Raw genomic sequence first — 19,940 nt, 5'->3', positions numbered from 1 at the left:
TGGTCAAAAGAATCCTAGTGCACTACACAGGGAATAGGGAGCTATTTGGAACAGAGACACTAACTCCTGTATGAAAATCTTTCTCCCCTCATCTGTCTGATATATCTGTCCATTTCCCCTCCCCTCCTCCCTTTTCATTCTATTCTATCAGCCACACCACTAGCTCACCTCCACACAATCCATTTACAAGTTAAAGACACACCTTGGAATAAATAACAAAGGAAAACTATTACTAGATGAAGTTTAGTGTTGTATTTTTTATTTCCCATCACCATAAATCATATTTAATCACTGAACAGTAGCAGACCTAACTTCATCTGTTCCTGACTCTGGATAGTGGATTAATAAGACCATCAATCTCCAATGATATAAAAGTACTATTCTGAACATTACTGATATACTGAGTGGCAAGTCAAGATATCTGCTGGTTTTATTGTTTGGTCAATAGCACCACCTGCTGGACAGGTTTAATGTTGCTGGACTGAGCAGTATGGGAGGATGAAAGATGACACATTTAGGGCCGGTTTCCTGGACATCTACATTGAACATACTTTTTAGTCCAGGACTAGGATTAATCTGTGTCTGGGAAACCAGTCCATATAGTTTAGTAGAAAGTAAGTGATTCCAGCTTGTAGTGGGCTGACTAGTACTGAATTGTCCTTTTGTTCCTGGACCATTTTCCATGCAGCTCCAGGTGACAGAGAACACATTAATTAGGGCCGAGCCTACAAGCTGTTCAATGATACTGAGGAGAATTACATAGAGACAGAGAACCAACTGAGAAAACATATCAATGGTTCTGAATGACAACCAATATACATCAACACCATACATCATGATTCATGGAAATGTACAAGATTAAAACATTGTATTTTATGAAATTTTAATACAAAGTATTTTAATGCATGAAATCTCTGAAGATCAATTCAGTCAAAAAAAAATCAATTGTAAAGAAAAACAGAATAATGACTCATCACATCTGGGGACCATCACCACCAGCATGACTTGTATCTATGTGGACCCTACTACAGTTTAACCAGCTCATCTATAGACTACACCAACATGACTAGTATCTATGTGGACCCTACTACAGTTTAACCAGCTCAGCTATAGACTACACCAGCATGACTAGTATCTATGTGGACCCTACTACAGTTTAACCAGCTCAGCTATAGACTACACCAGCATGACTAGTATCTATGTGGACCCTCCTACAGTTCAACCAGCTCAGCTATAGACTACACCAGCATGACTAGTATCTATGTGGATCCTACTACAGTTTAACCAGCTCAGCAGAACCACAGAGACAAAACCCAGGATAGAGAGGCTGAGTGAATGTGGTCTGGACTCTGTGGAGGAGGGTAATTGTGTCAGAGACACTGTAGAAGGACAGAGTACCTGCCTTGTGATCCAGGTATACTCCTACTCTGGAGGACTGAGGGCCTGATACTTTAGTATCAATGTTATTGTGGCTGAAATAATAACCACCTCTATAGCACTGTAAACCCCAGGACTTGTTATTGTCTCCAAATGTATTATTTGTCTCGTTTCTGCTGATGTCTTTATATGAGACTGCTGTAAAAACATTACCACTCCACTTCACCTCCCAGTAACAGCGTCCAGACAGACCCTCTCTACACAGAACCTGCCACTGGTTGGTGAATCTATCTGGATTATCAGGATATGGTTGGACTTGGCGTGTAGTGGTCACCTTTCTGTTCCCTTCAGACAGAGAGAGGCGTGTGCCTGCTGTGTTTGGGTCCAGTGTGAGCTGACAGGAATCTGGGAGAAGAGCAGAGCAGAGACCAATGAGGGGAGTTAGAACAATAAGTTAAGTCAGATACTGTATCTACTCTGTCTTTGATTAGAGCACAGCAGAGATCAAATCAGAGAAATATGAGGAGTCAGATAGATACCCAGTCTTTGGTTAGATCTACTATTGCTATATATTTCTAGAGGGATTGTTAGGAGTGTCAGTAAAAATAGACTGTTAGTTACTTCACAATAAAGAGACTCACATTGTAACAACTGTTCTCTGGTCTTGTGCTCTGGAGGCAATACAACATTCTCTATATTCACTACAGACACACAAACACATTGACAGAGAGAGGGAATGTTATCATCATACCATATTTCACATGTATATGACTAGTAGGAACTTTAAATCCTGTTGGGGATAGGGGGCAGTATTTGCACGGCTGGATAAAAAACGTACCCGATTTAATCTGGTTACTACTCCTGCCCAGTAACTAGAATATGCATATAATTAGTAGATTTGTATAGAAAACACTCTAACGTTTCTAAAACTGTTTGAATGGTGTCTGTGAGTGTAACAGAACTCATATGGCAGGCAAAAACCTGAGAAGATTCCATGCAGGAAGTGGAAATCTGATTTGTGGAATCACCTTCAACACTTTGCCTATGAGACACACCGTGAGTTAGGATTCATTGAGCACTTCCTAAAGCTTCCACTAGATGTCAACAGTCTTTACAAAGTGGCTTGAGTCTTCTATGGTAGAAACTGACCGAAAGAGAGGCTTGGGAAGTTGGTCACAGGGGGAGGGCCATTACTACTATGACGCGGGCACCCATGGGAACCCTTTTGTTCCGAAACATTTAGTAAGACAATGCAATCGTCCGCCTTGAATATTATTGAAGCTCTGGTTGAAAAAGGCCCTAAAGATTTATGTTATACAACGTTTGACATGTTTGAATGAACGTAAATATATATTTTTTGCTCTTTCATGGCGACAAGTCCCGCGCGCTACAGTACATTATGAGAAGCCTTCGGAACGCGCTAACAAGAAGGAGCTATTGGGACATAAATTATTAACTTTTTCGAAGAAAACTACATTTGTTGTGGACCTGGGATTCCTGGAAGTGCCTTCTGATGAAGATAATCAAAGGTAAGGGAATATTTACAATAGTATATTTGATTTTAGATTGTTCCAAGATGGCGCTAACATGTATCGCCTAGCCTATTTTTCTGAGCATACCACCTCGTTTATTGCAAAGTGTGATTTCCCAGTAAAGTTATTTTTAAATCTGGCAATGCGGTTGCATTCACGAGATGTTAATCTATAATTCTTTGAATGACGTTATTAAATTTTAACAATGTTTTCGAATAGTAATTTTGTAAATTGTAGCGCTGATCCACCGGAAGCATTTGAGGGAAAATATTTTCTGAAAGTCACGCGCCAATGTAAAATGCTGTTTTTATATATAAATATGAACTTTATCGAACAAAAAATGCATGTATTGTGTAACATGATGTCCTAGGAGTGTCATCTGATGAAGATTGTCAAAGGTTAGTGCTGCATTTAGCTGTGTTTTGGGTATTTGTGATGCACGCTAGTTGCTTTGAAAATGGCAGTGTGATTTTTTTTGGCAGGGTACTCTCCTAACATAATCTAATGTTTTGCTTTTGCTGTAAAGCCTTTTTAAAATCGGACAACGTGGTTCGATTCAGGAGAGGTGTGTCTATAAAATGGTGTAAAATAGTCATATGTTTGAGAAATTGAAGTTATAGCATTTATGAGGTATTTGTATTTCGCGTGACGTGATTCCACTGGCTGTTGACTAGGGTGGGACGCAAGCATCCCAGGTTCCCTGAGAGGTTAAATCGTTGAAAGTTGATGTTGTTATTATTTTCAACACACCTGTAGTGGAGATCTTGGTCCATTCTCCTTTAAGGAAGTCTTCTAGTTTCTCTCTCAGTTCAGACACAGTCTTACTCACATCTCCAAAGTACTGAAGAGGACGGACAACGATGCTGGGTAAGTCTGAAGATACACTGATACTGGAGAGAGACTGATAACTCTGGAGACAGAGAGACAGAGAGACAGAGAGAGAGATAGAGAGGGAGAGCGACAGATGGAGGGAGATAGAACAGAACCAAATGATTGAGAGTGTCAAATTTAGTTTTAATATCATATCACAGGAAATTTAGTTACCTGGAAGAAATGGATGTGATCCTCTGTGTGTGAGAGCTGCTCCAGCTCAGTGCTTCTCTTCCTCAGCTCAGCTATCTCCTGCTTCAGTTGCTCCAGGAGTCCTTCAGCTTGACTCACTTGAGCCTTCTCTTGGGCTCTGATCAGGTCCTTCACCTCAGAGCGCCTTCTCTCAATGGAGCGGATCAGCTCAGTAAAGATCTGATCACTGTCCTCCACTGCTGACTGTGCAGAGATCTGTTAAGAGGGAGAGGGAGACAGACAGAAAGAGCGAAAGAGGGAAAGAGAGAGAGAGAGTGTGAGACTGACTTGTGTTACTTTAATGAGCCATCCTCATTACACTAACACCCCCCCTCCTAAAAACACTTTGCGTGCCACCAGAACCGCCACACAATCACATTATACAGTACCCAATGCCCTACCATGCTCTCAGCCCCCACAACCCCCTGCCACTGATGCCCCTTCACTCCCACTAAGCTCCTGATGTGTCTAACCTTGACACTGAGGGTGTACAGCACCTCTGAAAACTCCCCCAGGCTCAGAGTGTTAAAAGTCAGTAAGTCCTCTGGACTCTCCTGCCAGTCCCCAGTCTCTGCTGTCACTTGCAGTGGTGGAAACGGTGGTGGCCCCTCCTCAGGTTGCTCCAGCCCCCTCCTCACTGGGTCAGGCAGAGCCTCCTGGACCTCCCCCATGACTCTCTCCAGCAGCCTAAGAGACGTCAGTCCCGCCTGCTGTGCCAACTCTTGGGGGGTTTCCACCCCCCACCCCCTGGCAGCCACAGGTCTCCTAGTCTCTTGATGCCTGCTGCCATTAAAGGTCCCTGCAGGGTGGCTGAATGAGCGGACCTCAACAGGATCCGTGGGTTGTGGAAGATGGGCTCCTCCCATACCCACGGCCCAGGTACCCCACCCCCCTCTCGTGTGGGTCTCTGCAGCTGCCAGGCCCTCAGTACTGCAGCATAGAAATCAGAGAGCCCTGCTGTATTGAGTCTATCCGGCCCCATGATGAAGAGCTGCTGATCCAGCCCCAAACCGCCAGCCCTCCTCAACAGAGCACATGCTGGCTCCCTCCAGCCCACCTCCGTATGGTACAGTAGCCTATGAGCTGCTTTGAGTCAGAACGCTGCCACCCTGCTCTCCAGGTCCACCAGGCCTTGTCCCTCTCCGGACAGACACGTACAGCACTGCCGCCCTCAGCATAAATTATTGCGCTCCAGGTCCGCAAGCAGACCACCAGGGGGGTTGAGAATGGCCAGTTTATGCCATAGGGAGGATGCTTCCAAGTTGTTGATGATCAGCACCCTCCCTCTGTATGACACTTGGGAGAGGAGCCACCTCCACTTTGTCATCCTCGACACCACCGCTTGTGACACTCCTTCCCAGTTCTTCCTAACCCACCACTCCGAGCCCAGAGACACACCAAGCATCTGGAGCCACTCACAGCCCCACTGCAACCCCCCTGGAAGCTGCGGAGGTGCCCTGTCCCTCCATGCCCCACATAACAGAGCCTCTCTTATGCCCCAGTTTACCTAAGCAGAAGACGCCACCTCGTTCATCCTCAAACTATTAGGTCCTGCTCATCCCTAACCAACACAGACGTCATCAGTGTATGCTGACACTGCTATGCCTGTCCCCAACCCTATGCCTGGCTCCCACACTTCCTGTAGCCTCCAGCTTAGCAGGCCCAGAAATGACTCAATAACAAGAGTGTATAGCTGCCCCAACAAAGGGCATCCCTGGTGAATGCCCCACCCTACCCAGACTGGGCTACTGAGCCCTCCCCCCACCTTGACCATACATGAAGCCCCAGCATACAACATTTGAACACAGGCCGCAAAATTCTCCACAACCAAAACAACCCATTGAACAGGTATTCATGGTCCACCCTATCAAAGGCTTTCTCCTGATTATGAACAGATTGTCTGTGATTGAGCGTCCTGGTACACAGTACGTTTGGTCCTTGTGTACAATAGAGTCCAGGTGGGACTTGAGTCTGTTAGCGAGGACCTTGGCAAAGACCTTATAGTCCACACAGAGCAATGCCACAGGCCTCCAGTTCTTTAAGTCGCTCTAATCCCCTTTTTGGGTAAGAGAATCAAAGCCTCCCGTCTTCAGCTTAGTAGCAGCTCCCCCACCCAGAAGCACTCACGCAACATGCAAAACAAGTCATTTCCAATAATTACCCAGAACATTTTATAAAAATCCACAGGCAGACCGTCAGAGACGGCGGTTGAGAGTTTGTGAAAGGTCAGGGAAATGTCAATTTGATTTCTCTGTGACAGAGAGAGTTTGGAAAGGTCTGTGAGCAGAACCTGAGAACACCCAGGATCACAGAGTTCTGCCCTCTATAAATCAGAGTACAACTCCACAGTCCGCAGCCTCATCTACCCACAACAGAAGTTACCCACCCATCAGGCTCCCTCATCTCCCCCACAACATAAGTTACCCACCTATCAGACTCCCTCATCTCCCCCACAACAGAAGTTACCCACCTATCAGACTCCCTCATCTCCCCACAACAGAAGTTACCCACCCATCAGACTCCCTCATCTCCCCACAACAGAATTTGCCCACCCATCAGACTCCCTCATCTGCCCCACAACAGAAGTTACCCACCCATCAGGCTCCCTCATCTCCCCACAACAGAAGTTACCCACCCATCAGGCTGCCTCATCTCCCCCACAACAGAAGTTACCCACCCATCAGACTCCCTCATCTCCCCCACAACAGAAGTTACCCACCCATCAGGCTCCCTCATCTCCCCACAACAGAAGTTACCCACCCATCAGACTCCCTCATCTCCCCCACAACAGAAGTTACATATCCATCAGGCTCCCTCATCTCCCCACAACAGAAGTTACCCACCCATCAGGCTCCCTCATCTCCCCCACAACAGAAGTTACCCACCCATCAGGCTCCCTCATCTCCCCCACAACAGAAGTTATCCACCCATCAGGCTCCCTCATCTCCCCACAACAGAAGTTACCCACCCATCAGGCTCCCTCATCTCCCCACAACAGAAGTTACCCACCCATCAGACTCCCTCATCTCCCCACAACAGAAGTTACCCATCCATCAGACATACATAAACATTTCTCTCAACATGGAACATCTAGCTCTTACAAGTGTTCCTTTATCTTTCATGTGAAAAGAAAGCCCCTAGGTCCCTAGGTAGTTCAGATAGATTATCTAGCAGCACGGTCCCTGAGTAGTTCAGATAGATTATCTAGCAGCACGGTCCCTGAGTAGTTCAGATAGATTATCTAGCAGCACGGTCCCTGAGTAGTTCAGATCGATTTTCTAGCAGCACGGTCCCTGAGTAGTTCAGATAGATTATATAGCAGCACGGTCCCTGAGTAGTTCAGATCGATTATATAGCAGCACGGTCCCTGAGTAGTTCAGATCGATTTTCTAGCAGCACGGTCCCTGAGTAGTTCAGATAGATTATCTAGCAGCACAGTGGGTAAATGTGGGTAAAACATAGCGTGAATTAAAAGTACGTATCTCAGAGCATCGTAGCACCAGTAGGTGCAAAAACTTGATTTACCCAGTTGCGGCCCACTTTTTGGAAGCAAACCACTCGATTTCGTCTCTGCGTTATATTGGCATCGAACATGTCACCCTCCCTAGGAGAGGGGGTGACCTTGATAATTTATTGTTAAAACGAGAGGCTGCCTGGATCTTTAACTTAAAGACCCTTGCACCCTTCGGTCTCAACATAGACTTTGATCTTAAGCCATTCTTGTGATTATTGTGACTTTGCCATTGTAATTGTTTGTAAGCTTGTGTAGTCTAAAATTAATCTATGATCGTATGCTATCCATTTGTTTTTTGTATGCTGTTCTTTGTATGCCATTTTTATATAAATGAGTCATCTCACAGTGTTTGTGATTATACCCTGATGAAGACAGCTTGGCTGTCAGAACGTTGGATATTACATTTTTGCATCTGAGCTCCCAGAGTGTGCGGCTCGCCCTTATTTTCAAGTTTTCTACTCCGCTAGCCAGCATCTCGCCTTAATAGGTGTGCGTTTCTTTTTCTTCTAGATTGTTCTGTTACCCAGTAAACAGCACCCAACCGACAAAAAAGCTCTAAAACGATGCCGAATGATAATTATTTTCCTGACACTGGTCACAGACCCATACAAGATTACTTTGAATATAGCCAAAGGGAGCGTGATAAGATCATTGTTTCGGAGTCCCGTTTTGACATGTCGGGAGGTAATTCTGACCTCTTGAAAGAACTGTTACATTTATCTAAGCGCCAGATGAGAACGCATCTACATATAGTCACTCTTAGTGATTACGTGCGTCAAGGCATTATTCCACGGGGACTCAGGTGGCAAAAAGAGCCATCATTGGGACAGCGCACAGATGCTTTCTGTGAGCGCTGGTGTGCCATCCTGAATAAATGCTCTATTGATTTAATGACATTAATTGTTGACCAGTTGAAAAAGGATTTTAGTGAAATGCATAATATGATTAAAGACAAACGCACATCTGTACAAATAGATGTTAATGATGATGTCATATTCAATGAACTGATGAAAACTAACCAAGCGCTCCTGGACAAGTTGTCTACAGAAATAAAGAAACTTAAAATCAGGAAATTCAACCAAGACAAAAAAGACAAGGCCAAGGATGAAGTCTACTTCTGAAGAAACCCTGACAGAGGAGGTCCTGCTCCTCCTCTCCATGGCAGACGCAGGAGGGATGACGCTTACTTCCATCTACCGCCGTCTGACCAACACTCTACAACTAGCGCCTCATCGGCTTCCAGTGGTAGTTTTTTATTCAACGAGAGACTGGGCCGACGGAAGCACGGAGGTGGCCGTGGACACGCGCACCGACGAGATGCCGCACCCAACGGGGTAAGAAGAAACGACTATCAGAGGCAGAGGAGACCGTTCACACGGTCCCAGAACCCATGGGACTGAGTGTCTTTAATTTATCAAGCAAGATATTGAGCCCTGCCCATGTCTCTTTGCTTAATAAAGGGTTATCTTTTGTGCCTACAAACCAGTGCAACGATTTTGATGTTAAAGTAGACATGTTTAAGTTTTTTAGAAACATCCGTTTAAGGGAATACTTTAGCTCCCCTAATCGTGATGTTTCTATTGAACCAGTAGGTTACTCACCTCTACATACTCCGACTCCTTTTAGAAGTAAGAGTTATTTTGTACCTCCAGCCAATCGCAATCACTCTATTGAGACATATTGCAGACTCGTTGAAAAATATGTTGTTCATCTCCTTAAGAACAAACAGGAGTCCAAATCTTTCCATAATTTACCTAGGGATGAAAAACAAGCTTTGCTTGATTTACCATCTGATACGTCAGTCCTTATTCGTCCTGCTGATAAGGGTGGGTCAGTGGTACTCATGGATAGGACAGCTTATGTAAATGAGTGTCATAAACAGCTGCTTGATAACACCTTTTACAAGAAACTCAGAAGTGACCCTACTTCCGAATTTCAGAATACTATCTTTTCTGTCCTAGATGGGTATTTTAAGTTCTGGTCAGATAACCAAAAAAGAACATACATTTTTGGCTATTCAACACCCTAAAATTGCCACTTTCTATACTTTGCTGAAATTACACAAGAATGTTACAAAACCTCCAGGGCGCCCTATTGTAGCGGGCATTGACACAGTAACGGCCCCTCTATCTACTTTTGACTTTTTCATTAGACCATTCGCAGAACAGCTCCCCTCCTTTGTAAAGGACACCAGCAGTATGATCGCAGAACAGCTCCCCTCCTTTGTAAAGGACACCAGCAGTATGATCGCAGAACAGCTCCCCTCCTTTGTAAAGGACACCAGCAGTATGATCGCAGAACAGCTCCCCTCCTTTGTAAAGGACACCAGCAGTATGATCTCAGAACAGCTCCCCTCCTTTGTAAAGGACACCAGCAGTATGATCGCAGAACAGCTCCCCTCCTTTGTAAAGGACACCAGCAGTATGATCGCAGAACAGCTCCCCTCCTTTGTAAAGGACACCAGCAGTATGATCTCAGAACAGCTCCCCTCCTTTGTAAAGGACACCAGCAGTATGATCTCAGAACAGCTCCCCTCCTTTGTAAAGAACACCAGCAGTATGATCTCAGAACAGCTCCCCTTCTAAAGGACACCAGCAGTATGATCTCTATTATTGAATCTCTCGATCCTTTTCCTGAGAATACCTTGTTAGTTACTTTTGATGTTGAGTCGTTATACACAAATATTCCACACGAGGCTGGTATTGAAGCTATGGAACATTTTCTTCTGCAACGTGACCCTAATGAATTACCTTCCAGTGCCTGCATTATAACTTTGGCTGAAATAGTACTCACACATAACTATTTCATCGTTTCTAAATGATTTCTTTATTCAGATAGATTATCTAGCAGCACGGTCCCTGAGTAGTTCAGATAGATTATTTAGCAGCACGGTCCCTGAGTCGTTCAGATAGATTATCTAGCAGCACGGTCCCTACCTTGTCCCACCAGCTCTGCCTCCACCTCACTAATGAACCTCTCAAGCTCCCCCAGGACTCTCCTGGCCTCTGAAGACGATAAAGCTGTATACTGCTGACAGAAAACCTGAATCTGGGCTTTCCCTACATCCCACCACTGACAGAGACTCAAACTCCCCCTTCTGCTGTCCCCACCTCTCCCAAAAGCATTGGAAGCTTGAGCAAAAAGTGGTATCTTGGAAGAGCTTTACTTGTCATTTCCAATAGGACACCTGACTGGACCCTGGTGAAACACAGAACTAAGCCATGGCAATATGATGGTCTGAAAACCCAACTGGGAGAATGGAGGCCCTCAATAGCCTACTGCTGATTCTTGAATGTATAGATACAATCCAGACGAGCAGAGCTCTGCCCCCTGAGTCCTAGCCCCCTGAGTCCTAGCCCCCTGAGTCCTAGCCCCCTGAGTCCTAGCCCCCTGAGTCCTAGCCCCCGCTGCCGGCTGGTCGCGCTTCTCTGCACTAGCATTATGCCCCATGTCCCCTCAAAACACCATAAACTATCTGTGCTAGCAAACCCTGTTACCACCCCTCCCCCTGATTAACCTTGAATGCCTTGATCACACCAGTAGTGTCTTCCTCAAAATAGTATGCAGCATCATCTGGATATATATGCACCAAAAGTTCAACATTCACCTTCTGCTACCCTTTCTGTCTACGCATACAGTCTGACGCATACGTTCAATTAATCCAACGTATACACCACACAGAACGCACTGCAACTGCCTCTGCAACGCAATGCTGCAAGGAAAACGCAGGGTTCCATTGGAAATGAATGTACTTCTGGTGTACCACAATGCAAAAGGCTTGGCACCTAGCCAGAGCACACAAATACCAATTGCAAATTTACAAAAAAACAAACCAACTCCATGTTGATCTGTTCGTACGTAATAAACTGAGGCAGATTAGCCACCGCTACTCTTGTTGACGGGGTCGAAAGAGGCGTAATCAGAACAATTACAGATCCCACTCGCAACTAGCCAGGATACAAGACTTTTCATTATCACAACCACCGCCTTGTTCATTCTGGATGCAGAGTGTATATGTTCTGCTCCCACCTGTTCGCCGACCATGAGCAAAACTTACTCCACACTATTATCCAGAACGTACCGAAAGCCATTCTGAAGCGACAGCGTTTCTTCCCCATTCAACTGACACTATGATGGCCATCACACTGCCCAAACAAACTACCCCTACTCAACTCCAACCAATAAACAGTGGAAACCAACTAACAAACCCTCCACCATGGAAAAATACATTTGGAAAAAACAAAGAAAATACGCAAGAACCAAAAGTATAGTAGCCCTCCTCATGACCCACAGCACCCACACAGAACCAACTCCTCACTTTAGTGTATTATCTACTTCACTTGCTTTGGCAATGTTAAGATATTTTTCCCTTGCCAATAAAGGCCCTTGAAATGAATTTACAGCTTTACAACACTAGCCATAGCCTAGTGGTTAGGGCATTGGGCCAGTAACCGAAAGATTGCTGGATCAAATACCCGAGCTGACAAGTTAAAAACCTGTTGTTCTGCTCCTAAGCAAGGCAATTGTTCCCCGGGCGCCGAAGAAGTGGATGTCGATTAAGGCAGCCCTCCGCACCTCTCTGATTTAGAGGGGTTGGGTTAAATGCAGAAGACACATTTCAGTTGAATGCATTCAGTTGTACAATTGACAAGGTTATATATACAGTGCCTTGCGAAAGTATTCGGCCCCCTTGAACTTTTCGACCTTTTGCCACATTTCAGGCTTCAAACATAAAGATATAAAACTGTAATTTTTTGTGAAGAATCAACAACAAGTGGGACACAATTATGAAGTGGAACAAAATTTATTGGATATTTCAAACTTTTTTTAACAAATAAAAAACTGAAAAATTGGCCGTGCAAAATTATTCAGCCCCTTTACTTTCAGTGCAGCAAACTCTCTCCAGAAGTTCAGTGAGGATCTCTGAATAATCCAATGTTGACCTAAATGACTAATGATGATAAATAGAATCCACCTGTGTGTAATCAAGTCTCCGTATAAATGCACCTGCTCTGTGATAGTCTCAGAGGTCCGTTTAAAGCGCAGAGAGCATCATGAAGAACAAGGAACACACCAGGCAGGTCCGAGATACTGTTGTGGAGAAGTTTAAAGCCGGATTTGGATACAAAAAGATTTCCCAAGCTTTAAACATCCCAAGGAGCACTGTGCAAGCGATAATATTGAAATGGAAGGAGTATCAGACCACTGCAAATCTACGAAGACCCGGCCGTCCCTCTAAACTTTCAGCTCATACAAGGAGAAGACTGATCAGAGATGCAGCCAAGAGGCCCATGATCATTCTGGATGAACTGCAGAGATCTACAGCTGAGGTGGGAGACTCTGTCCATAGGACAACAATCAGTCGTATACTGCACAAATCTGGCCTTTATGGAAGAGTGGCAAGAAGAAAGCCATTTCTTAAAGATATCCATAAAAACTGTCGTTTAAAGTTTGCCACTAGCCACCTGGGAGACACACCAAACATGTGGAAGAGGATGCTCTGGTCAGATGAAACCAAAATCGAACTTTTTGGCAACAATGCAAAACGTTATGTTTTGCGTAAAAGCAACACAGCTCATCACCCTGAACACCATCCCCACTGTCAAACATGGTGGTGGCAGCATCATGGTTTGGGCCTGCTTTTCTTCAGCAGGGGCAGGGAAGATGGTTAAAATTGATGGGAAGATGGATGGAGCCAAATACAGGACCATTCTGGAAGAAAACCTGATGGAGTCTGCAAAAGACCTGAGACTGGGACGGAGATTTGTCTTCCAACAAGACAATGATCCAAAACATAAAGCAAAATCTACAATGGAATGGTTCACAAATAAACATATCCAGGTGTTAGAATGGCCAAGTCAAAGTCCAGACCTGAATCCAATCGAGAATCTGTGGAAAGAACTGAAAACTGCTGTTCACAAACGCTCTCCATCCAACCTCACTGAGCTCGAGCTGTTTTGCAAGGAGGAATGGGCAAAAATTTCAGTCTCTCGATGTGCAAAACTGATAGAGACATACCCCAAGCGACTTACAGCTGTAATCGCAGCAAAAGGTGGCGCTACAAAGTATTAACTTAAGGGGGCTGAATAATTTTGAACGCCCAATTTTTCAGTATTTTATTTGTTAAAAAAGTTTGAAATATCCTATAAATTTCGTTCCACTTCATGAGTGTCCCACTTGTTGTTGATTCTTCACAAAAAATTACAGTTTTATATCTTTATGTTTGAAGCCTGAAATGTGGCAAAAGGTCGAAAAGTTCAAGGGGGCCGAATACTTTCGCAAGGCACTGTATACTGGACTATAAAATGAGAAAAGGGGAAATTATGATAATACTAAAAAACACCCTTCCAACTAACCCTACAGTCATTAAAAACCCACTACCCCATTCCACTACTTTGACCCTATCTGCTCCTGCACCATGCCAACGGCCTGGGAGGACGGGACACCACCACTCAACACACCCTGGAACTCTTCTGAAGTCAAATCTCGTATGACCAAATACTTCTCTGCAGCTGCCACCACAACATCTATTTTCTGTGATTTACGTTCCATTTCTGTGGTACAGTTGATAACCATTGCTATGAACGCGAAGAAGCCAACCTTACTGAAGTATATATCACTCGTTGGCCTATCCTTCTGTGCTGCACAGATCTACTACACACAGGGATCCTCTCAGGATCCCTCACCCTTGACCCATCCTCCTCTACTTTCTTCACTGCCTCAGCATATGACACCTTCTGCACTACTCTGACTCTAGCCACCTCAACCTGCCTCTCTCTCACCGGACACCTCTGATCCCCAGCAACATGGACACCCCTACAGTTGACACACACAACTTTATCCACTGAAACTACACAATCCTCTATCCCATGACCTCCTGCACACTTCCCACATACTGGAATCTCCCTCCTATAAACTCTGTTGACATTACCATAAACTTTGTACCTGAAACTCCTTCTGATGGTGCCCTGTTCCTAAGAGCAAAGCAAGAAACAGATCTTGACCCAAGTTGCGTGACACAGAGCTCCCACTCCCTCTGGTCAGAAGAAACACAAACAAATATCACAAGTCCACTACAGGTTACCTTCACTGATTCAACTGCACCCAACTCCTTTCCCACCCACCCTGAAACCACAAATGGATCTGCCAAAAGGTATGGATCCACTTTCTCCAAAAATATAATTCCTACTGCACCAGATTCTTCTTTATCTTGTCCATTGATGCCAGGCTCTGGTTCTGAGCTCTTCACCACACCTTCTACCTCACTTAACTCTCCCTCATTCATTTCCATTTCACCTCCAGAACTCAGTCTGGCGCACGGCTCACTCTGTTTGCTATTGAATAATAACATTTGATATGTCTCTATTCCTTTGAAACTTTTGTGAGTGTAATGTTTACTGTTAATTTCTGATTGTTTATTTCACTTATGTTTATTGTCTATTTCACTTGCTTTGGCAATGTAAACATATATTTCCCATGCCAATAAAGCCCTATGAATGTAATTCAATTGAGAGCGAGAGACAGCTCCATTTTAATGTATAGTGGACATGAGTCGGTCATGATTACTCATGCTTATGCGATGAGGTAGCCCAGTCGGTTACATGAAGCAGTCTATTCTCTGAAAGTGGTCCAGACAGCCTGTTCCCAACAGTGGGGTCAGTGGGATTGGATAGGGGCCCCTCTCCTTCTCTCTCTGACTGGAGGAGAGAAGTGAAATGGTGTCTCCTCTGGTCAACAATACTCACCTTGAGAGACTTCACAGCTTTTTGGAGACTCTTCAGCTCCTTGTCTCTCTCCTGGAATCTCTGCTGGACCTTCTGCTGACTCATCCCCAGCTGCCTCTGTGGAGAATGACTCTTCAATGAGCTATCAAGCTTTATTTGTCCAGTAGATCAATAATATAGTCATGTGACATAGGGCCCAAAGAAGATAGGGATTAAAATGTTGAGGAAGTCCCTTTCCAATATTATATTATGTTGCTATGTGAATGATTATAGTTTTTATGGTGGGCCTACGTGTATCAAGAGGTTGAGACTGAACTTTGAACTCATAAAAGGGCATTCAGAATGATAATAGTGTTTGACATTAGAAAATGGTGATACATTTGGAGCATTTTGGTTAAGAAAATCTATATACTGAAGGTTTGTGTTCATATTTGTTCTGCCTTGGATCGATTTAATTTGAATGATCTCATATTCAAACAGTCTTAGTTCCTACTGTATCTTTAATTCTTTATTTATCAGACAGTCACCAACAAGTTGTTCTGGTCTTACCTGTTTCTCAGTCCTCTCTGCTGCAGCTGACACTGTATCATGGCCTTTATGTTCATCCATCACACACAGCAGACAGATACACTGCTGATCGGTACGACAGTAAACCTCCAGCAGTTTGTCATGATGAAAGCAGATCTTCTCCTGTAGTTGTGCGGTGGCTTTGACCAGCTTGTGCTTCTTGAAAGCAGGGGATTCATAGTGAGGTTGGAGGTGAGTCTCACAGTAAGAGGCCAGACACACCAGACAGGACATGAGGGCTTTCTGCTTTCTGGACCCAGTGCAGAAATCACACGCCACATCTCCAGGTTCAGCATAACACAGAGCAGGAGGGGGAGCAGCCTGGAGTCCTGTCCTCTTCAGTTTCTCCATCTCAGCCAACATGTTATTTTTCCTCAGATTAGGCCTTTGAGTGAAGGTCTGTCTGCACTGAGGACAGCTATAGACCCCTTTCAGAACATCCTGTTCCCAGCAGCCCTCAATACAGCTTCTACAGTAATTGTGTCCACAGGAGATGGTGACTGGTTCCTTCAGTACATCCAGACAGACAGAACAACAGAACTGGTCCTGGTCCAGCAGAACTCCTTGCTGAGCCATGTGGACGGTTGTTCACTCTCACACAGACAGACGACAGAGAGACTCAGATCAGTTTGTTTTCTCAGAAAATAGTTTGTGGGAGGGGAGGGACTTCCTGGTTCTACCAGAGAGGTGGGGTTAGAGGGAGGGAGGGAGGGGTTAGAGGGAGGGAAGGAGGGAGGGAGGCAGAGCAAACTGCACGCAACGTCTAGAAGGAGACAGAGTTTAGTTCCTAGGTTAGGGCCCTTAATATGGAAAAAATCTAACAATGTGAGTTGTTAGAATATTTAAAGGGTAACAGTTTCTATGAAGTTGTCACGCTTGTGTGTAGAAACAGACCAAGGCGCAGCGTGAATATCATTCAACATCTTTATTATTATGTGAAACTTAGCCAAACAAACAAATAAACTAGAAACAAACAACAAACCATGACGACAGAGGTGCAACATGCACTAACTCAAAATAATCTCCCACAAACACAGGTGGGAAAAACAACTACTTAAATATGATCCCCAATTAGAGACAACAATGACCAGCTGCCTCTAATTGGGAATCATACAAAAACCCCAACATAGAAAAAAGAAACTAGAACACAACATAGAAAAAATTAACTCGATAAACCCCCCCAGTCACGCCCTGACCTACTCTACCATAGAAAATAAGAGCACTCTATGGTCAGGACGTGACAGAAGTACATATTAATCATTATTTTAATGACCTTTAAAATACCTTATAATACACTTATGTGTTATAACACTGATTGTAAGAGTCTATAATAATTCATAAGTGGTTATAATGAGGGGAGGACTTGATATTGATATAATATACTGTAGTTGAAATGAATACTGTATGTATTGACTGATCATTGAGAATGAGGTAATACTTTAAAAATCTGTCATTCTGAGCAAGTCAGTTAAACCACTGTTCCCCGGGCGCCATGGATGTGGATTAAGGCAGCCCTCCACACCGCTGTCACGACTTCCACCGAAGTCGGTTCCTCTCCTTGTTCGGGCGGTGTTCGGCGGTCGGCGTTACCGGTCTTCTAGCCATCGTCGATCCACTTTTCATTTTACATTTATTTTGTCTTGTTTTCCTACACACCTGCTTCTCATTTCCCTCATTAAGTGTTGTATATTTAACCCTCTGTTCCCCCCATGTCTTTGTGTGGAATTGTTTATTGTAAGTGCTTGTGCACATGTTGACTGGTGCGCGACGGGTTTTGTACCCATGTCTTGTTACTCTTTATGCCGTTGGTTTCGCTATTAAACTGCTTCGGCTATTACTTAGTTCTGCTCTCCTGCGTCTGACTTCCCTGCCACCGGTTACGCACCCCTTACAGAATTCCACACCACAAAATGGAGTCAGCAGGAGCAGGTGCCCCTGGTATGGGGGTCGAGGAGCGCGTCCAGGAACACACAGCGATGCTCCACCATCTCGGCGCCGCCATGGATCGCGTCGTCCAAGCGATGGACCGCTGAGAGAGACGGAGAGTTCCTTCAGCACCTCCACCAGCACAACAGGGGCCTCCACTACTCGCTCCCCCTGCACCAGGGTTCCAGTGGGATTCGCCTCGCCCTCCCCGGGGAGTACGATGGGACGGCTGCCCGCTGCCAAGGTTTCCTGCTGCAGTTGGAGTTATACCTGACAACCATCCACCCGGCTCCTTCGGGCCGTGAAAGGGTGTCCGCCCTCGTCTCATGCCTCTCGGGGAAAGCCCTGGAGTGGGCCAACGCCGTGTGGGTGGAAGGAGATGCGGTGCTGGACCACTTTGAGGAGTTCACCCGTCGTTTCCGGGCAGTCTTCGACCACCCGCCCGAGGGTTAGAGCGGCATGTGAACGTCTTTTCCACCTGCGGCAGGGGACGAGGAGCGCACAGGAGTTCGCTTTGGACTTTCGGACCCTGGCCGCCGGACCACTATTGTTGCAGTTTGCGCGAGGACGTCCGTCTAGAGATGGCCTGCAGGGACACCACCCTCACATTCGACCAGCTGGTGGACCTGTCCATTCGGCTGTATAACCTGCTGGCTACCCGCGGACGTCCAGATCAGGGTCTGTCGGTTCCATCCCCCAGCACCACCGCTCCGATGCCCAGGGAGCTGGGAGGTGCTGCGCTCAGGGAGACCGGAGGAGGTTCCGTCTCGTGCACCATCTGTGGCCGCAGAGGTCACACTGCCGGTCGGTGCCGAGTTGGTTCCTCTGGGGGTCGAGGCAGCAGGCAGGGCACTCTGGCGTCACCCCAGGTGCGAAGGCACCATTCTCACCCAGAGCCCTCTGTTGCACAGTTGTTTTTGTATGTTACTTTTCCTGAGTTTTCCTTGCATTCCCAGCATAAGGCGCTCGTCGATTCATGCGCGGCTGGGAATTTCATTGACAGATCATTTGCCCACAGTTTAGGGATCCCCATCATTCCTGTGGCTATGCCCTTCCCAGTTCACACCTTAGATAGTCGACCATTAGGGTCAGGGTTGATTAGGGAGGCCACCACTCTTCTGGGCACGGTGACACAGGGGCGTCACGAGGAGAGAATCAGTCTCTTCCTCATTGACTCTCCTGCGTTTCCCGTGGTACTAGGCCTTCCCTGGTTAGCTCGTCATGACCCCACCATTTCATGGCAACAGATGGCTCTCACGGGGTGGTCGCAAGAGTGCTCAGGGAGGTGTTTAGGGGTTTCCGTTGGTGCTACTACGGTGGAAAGTCCAGACCAGGTCTCCACCGTGTGCATTCCCCCCAAATATGCCGATTTGGCTCTCGCCTTCTCCAAAAAGAAGGCGACTCAATTACCACCCCATCGACGGGGGGATTGTGCGATAAATCTCCTGGTAGACGCTGCACTTCCCAGGAGTCACGTGTATCCCCTGTCACAGGCAGAGATGGAGCCTATGGAAACATATTTCTCCAAATCCCTAAGTCAGTGGTACATTCGGTCCTCCACTTTACCCACCTCCTCGAGTTTCTTTTTTGTGAAGGAGGAGGGAGGTCTGTGCCGGTGTATTGACTACCGTGGCATGAATCAGATCACGGTGAGGTACAGTTACCCGCTACCTCTTATCGCCACGGCGATGGAGTCGATGCACGGGCGCGCTTCTTCACCAAACTAGATCTCAGGAGCGCTTAGAACCTGATGCGTATCAGGGAGGGAGACGAGTGGAAGACGGCGTTCAGTACAATCTCAGGGCATTATGAGTACCTCGTCATGCCATACGGGTTGATGAATGCTCCATCACTCTTCCAAGCCTTTGTAGATGAGATTTTCAGGAACCTGCACGGGCAGGGTGTAGTGGTGTATATTGATGACATTCTCATATACTCCGCTGCACACGCCGAGCATGTGTCCCTGGTGCGCAAGGTGCTTGGTCGACTGTTGGAGCATGACCTGTACGTCAAGGCTGAAAAATGCCTGTTCTTCCAGCAGTCCGTCTCCTTCCTAGGGTAACGCATTTCCACCTTGGGGGTGGAGATGGAGAGTGACTGCATTTCAGCCATGTGTAATTGGCCGACTCCCACCACGGTAAAGGAAGTGCAGCGGTTCCTAGGGTTTGCCAATTACTACCCGGAGGTTTATCCGGGGTTTTGGTCAGGTAGCAGCTCCCATTACCTCACTGCTGAAGG

The 19,940-nt window shown here is 45.9% G+C and overlaps 1 protein-coding gene across 2 annotated transcripts; it reads right to left on the bottom strand.

Annotated features, from left to right (window-relative positions):
* Nucleotides 1-242: 242 nt before the first annotated feature.
* LOC106584638 (tripartite motif-containing protein 16-like) lies at nt 243-16,407 on the bottom strand. Of its 2 annotated transcripts, XM_045705913.2 has the most exons (6): nt 15,759-16,406; nt 15,231-15,326; nt 3,954-4,187; nt 3,660-3,819; nt 2,019-2,078; nt 243-1,782 (listed from the first exon to the last, which is right to left on the bottom strand). In XM_045705913.2, exons 1-6 carry the CDS (start codon nt 16,350-16,352, stop codon nt 1,274-1,276), a joined length of 1,653 nt encoding a protein of 550 aa, XP_045561869.1. In that variant the 5' UTR covers nt 16,353-16,406; the 3' UTR covers nt 243-1,273. The 2 variants fall into 2 exon arrangements, with proteins under 2 accessions (XP_045561869.1, XP_082824264.1); XM_082968138.1 differs by lacking the exon at nt 2,019-2,078 and having other exon boundaries at nt 15,759-16,407.
* Nucleotides 16,408-19,940: the final 3,533 nt, after the last annotated feature.

Source organism: Salmo salar, chromosome 23 (assembly GCF_965601325.2).
Source record: "Salmo salar chromosome 23, fSalSal1, whole genome shotgun sequence".
Taxonomy (NCBI): domain Eukaryota; kingdom Metazoa; phylum Chordata; class Actinopteri; order Salmoniformes; family Salmonidae; genus Salmo; species Salmo salar.
Note: the sequence above shows the minus strand (reverse complement) of the source record. Positions and strands in the feature narration are given on the sequence as shown.